This window comes from Mastomys coucha, unplaced genomic scaffold (assembly GCF_008632895.1).
Source record: "Mastomys coucha isolate ucsf_1 unplaced genomic scaffold, UCSF_Mcou_1 pScaffold23, whole genome shotgun sequence".
Taxonomy (NCBI): domain Eukaryota; kingdom Metazoa; phylum Chordata; class Mammalia; order Rodentia; family Muridae; genus Mastomys; species Mastomys coucha.
Genome location: NW_022196906.1, coordinates 14,369,769 through 14,374,176, shown reverse-complemented (window position 1 = coordinate 14,374,176; position 4,408 = coordinate 14,369,769). Strand labels below are relative to the sequence as shown.

The 4,408-nt window shown below is 38.6% G+C and overlaps 1 protein-coding gene across 2 annotated transcripts in view; it reads left to right on the top strand.

Moving 5' to 3' along the window:
• Positions 1–2,399, top strand: part of LOC116072407 (olfactory receptor 18) — a 12,448-nt gene extending 10,049 nt beyond the window's left edge. For both annotated transcript variants that reach the window (XM_031343837.1, XM_031343838.1), the window contains one exon: positions 1,427–2,399. In XM_031343837.1, coding sequence (XP_031199697.1) covers positions 1,427–2,369 — 943 coding nt within the window. In that variant the 3' untranslated portion in view covers positions 2,370–2,399. The remainder of the gene's footprint in view (positions 1–1,426) is intronic.
• The last annotated feature ends 2,009 nt before the right edge of the window (positions 2,400–4,408 follow it).

Below are 4,408 nucleotides of genomic sequence, written 5' to 3'. Positions count from 1 at the left end.
CGGCTAAGGTCCCTGATCCACCTCTGTTAGTTGGAAGCTGAGAGGATCTGGTCCCTGCTGCCAGGCGGATCCCTTGCGACTCTTTGAGCCTTTGCCTCCCCAGGTGGCTTCTCCCACCTCTGTTAGTTGGAAGCTGAGAGTAAATTTTATCTTAAAAGAATATTTTCCTGTTGTCACGCCCACTCGTCTACTCCAGTTATGCCTGCAGTATCAGGGGTAAAAGCCTGATGAAGGACAAGAGGCATTATGACTTCAAAGGGAGTTTGTGCCTCCTGGGTATTCAGTCAATCGTGGCACCCCTAACTCAGAGGTAGCCCAGATATGTCCTTGTGAACTCGCATGCTAGGTGCCCACCAAGATATGATTTATTAATAGCTAGACAAAATTGGACACTGTTCTCTGACCTTTACCAATGTTTCAACATCTTAGCTAAACCCTGGCTTGGAATTTCTTAAAGAATGTTAGTGATCCAGACTAGTTGCCTTTGGCATTGTGGGTAGGGCATTGAAGTTTACAGAATGGCAGGCTTATCCCAGGGCAAGGTCAAGTAGAATCTTCATTCTCAGTCATGTACTGCAGCTGAACCACTCCTAGGAATTAGCAAGAAAGATATATGTTTCTACTAGCCCAGAAATTAGCATAGTGGGCATTTTACTAAGGATGGGTGAGACTTTGAGCCAAGTGTGTGTGTGAGAGACAGTGCAGCTGTCAGCAATGGAAATTTGATATTAGAGATTCGAGCCTCTACCCTCCTGGCTGGTGCACCCACAGCCTTCTGGGACACCAGTTGGGCTGCATGGGCCTGAGCATGCTCAGAGCCTGGGGGTGCTGCATCAGTCCAGAGGAGATGGCTGCTGCTTTAGATCCAGTGTTCTTCAGGAGACTTCAGATGTACCTCAACTGTTGAGCTGCCAGATTTTTCATTTCTCTTCTGTAATGACTGTAAAATCCTCATGCCATTTTAAAGAAATGCATTCAGACTCAGCACTTCCTTGTGTTGACTCTGTCTGTCACTCCCCAAATTTTTTGCCCACCTGACCAGAACTCTCATCCTGCGGAACAAGAGGTCCGCGCAATGAACTCAGTCTGTGGCATCCTGTGTCCACAGTTTTGTAGCTAACAACTTTGCTATTCAAATATACTTCATTTGGGTTTCTATAATACATATTATATATAATATATAATAGAATATAAATAATAGAATAAAATATACTATATATATGCATGAGGCAAATAACAAAAAATGATCAGTGGTTAAATTATTCTAGGATTGAATATATAAAAACAGAAATACGGATATCTGTGCATGACTCTTAGAATTAATGTGTAGATTTTATCAGTAAACCACATTCGCTGAAAATTCAAAGGCACTGTTGGGTACTGGTTTAGTTATTTATTTTTCAATCCTCTCATTTGTTTTTGAAAGGTGTCCAAGCAATATAGAAGAGCAAAATATAACACGTGTCTCAGAATTCCACCTCATGGGACTCTCAGATGACCTGCAGCTTCAGCCCATAGTCTTTGGACTGTTCCTGTTCATGTACCTGGTCACATTGCTTGGGAACCTGCTCATCATCCTGACAGTCAGCTCTGATTCCCAACTCCATAGTCCAATGTACTTTTTCCTCTCTAACTTATCCTTGGCTGATGTCAGTTTCACTTCCACCACACTACCAAAGATGATAGTGGACATTCAGACTCACAACAGAGCCATCTCTTATTCAGGATGTCTGGCTCAGATGTCCTTTTTCATGCTTTTCGGGTGTTTGGATAGTCTGCTTCTAACTGCAATGGCTTATGATAGGTTTGTAGCCATATGTCATCCTTTGCACTACCAGGTCATTATGAACCCTCGTCTTTGTGGCTTGTTGGTTTTTCTATCTGTTCTAATTAGTCTTTTTGTCTCTCAGCTACATAATTCAGTAGTATTACAACTTACCTACTTCAAGAGTGTGGATATTTCCCATTTCTTCTGTGATCCGTCTCAACTTCTCAACCTTGCTTGTTCTGATACCTTTACCAATAACATAGTCATGTATTTTGTTGGTGCCATCTCTGGTTTTCTCCCCATCTCTGGGATTTTTTTCTCTTACTATAAAATTGTTTCCTCCATTCTTAGAATGCCATCACCTGGTGGGAAATATAAAGCTTTCTCTACCTGTGGCTCTCACCTGTCAGTTGTTTGCTTATTTTATGGGACTGGTCTTGGGGTATACTTAAGTTCAGCTGTCTCCTTGTCTCCCAGGAAGGGTGCGGTAGCATCAATAGTCTACACTGTGGTCACCCCTATGCTCAATCCCTTTATCTACAGCTTAAGAAACCGGGACATAAAGAGGGCCATGTGGCGGCTTCTCAGAAAAACAGTCTAATTTCAGACCTGTGGCATTTATTCTGTATCCTTTGTATATTTCCCTTACAAAAGTCTTCTTCTTTTTATTTTTTTTGTTTTTTGTTTTTTGAGACAGGGTTTCTCTGTATAGCCCCGACTTTCCTGGAACTCACTCTGTAGGCGAGACTGGCCTCAAACTCAGAAATCTGCCTGCCTCTGCCTCCCAAGTGCTGGGATTAAAGGCATGCGCCACCACCTCCCGGCCCACAAAATTCTCAATTCTTATAATACCTATAGAATCTTCATCTGTTTAATACTGCATTAATAACTACACAATTAAAAGCACTGAGCAACTTTCTTTCTTATATATTCAGAAGGGAAGAAGTGAATTCCACCTCATGGGACTCTCAGATGATCCACAGCTTCATCCCATACTATTTGGATAGTTCCTGTTCATGTACCTGGTCACAATACATGGAGACCTGCTCATCATCCTGGACTTCCTTTCCTCTCCCTTCTCCTTCCATGTTATAAGAAAATTCTATAACTAGCCTCTTGCCACACTTAGTGTGTATAGGTCTACACTGAATACTAGGGAATATGCACTTAATAAAAGGGAACAGAATTCTGTGTGAAACACATGTGATATATAAATTTCTCTCATAGAAACAAAATGATACTTATTTACCTTTCTTTATGTGTCTCTTCAGAGATGTTCTACAAGTGTTTGCTTTACTCTCTTTGGTGTGTGGTCCCTGGAAGATTGACTATGTTATAGTGGATGACTTCATTTTCAGACACATATGGACAGTGCTATTGGTGTCAGTTAAAAAAGAATACAAGAAATATAGAGGGACTGGGGGGGATGGTCTGGGAGGAGTTTAATGGGCATTCAGGGTGAATGTGACCAAAATACACTGCATGCAGTTATAAAATTCTCCAAGAACAAAATAAATACATTATGAATTCATTATGAATTAACAAATTCATTATTATGAATTTGATTTTATTCAGGCTGTCTATGAGGATGTAGGTTATGGGTAGTCAAGCCTGTATTTATGAAGTTGCTCAGATCTTTATAAAAATTACTGATGCCTGTGAAGCTTTTGCAAAGGATCTGATTTATAACCCATATTGTGACTTACCGCTTGTAACTTCAGGTCTATTGGACACTGGGCTGTCTTCTGGCCTCTGTGGGCACTGCATTCATCTGCTACACTTATGTACATGGAAGCAACATTTATACACAGAAAAAAATATATAAACAAAACATTTAAAATTACTGATGCCTGTGTTTTCTATTTAGAGATTTGATTTGCTGAAGTGGTGTTTGCTGAACACAGAATTTTAAAGTCACCTATGATTTTTAATGAAAACTATGCTTATGTATTTATAATAGCTTTCTTGCATAAAATGAAAAGTTTATTGCTGGTTTCAGAATTTTCTTTGCCATTGACACTAATTGTGAGCTTAGACTTACCATTGTTGTACTTTATCGAGTTTTAAAAATAATATGACTAGTTTCCTTTTCAAAATTGGGAAGTTATATATTTTAGTTTTAAAAACTGTCTGTCTCTATGCCCCTTCTGGAATTTCCCCAATGTAAATGTGTTAGCTTTATGGTACCACATAAGACCATTATTAGTATATATCTTTCTGTTTTTCTTCATTTTTTTCATTTGTTTCACTAATTTAGTGTTTTCAAATAATCTGAAGTTAAGGCCACGTTTCTTCCTTCTGCTTAGTAGAGTCAATCATGAACACCCTGCTGACAATTTCAAGTGACTGATTGTATTCCTCAACTTCAGAAGTATTGTATTCTAAGAACTTATATGGTTATACCATTCTCATTTTGTTTATGAATCATTTTTCTAACTCTGTGGAACTCCTATTTATTAACCACCCTTCACCTGTTTAAATTTGATTTTGAATAAAACATAGATCATGGTTTTAAAAAGGAAAATTGAAGAGTTGATTTCTTTTAAATTAATTTATTTCTTTGGTTGAATCGTGTTTCCCTGTTCCTTTGTTTCTTTTTTGTTTTTTTTTGTTTTTGTTTTTTTGTTTTGTTTTTTTTTT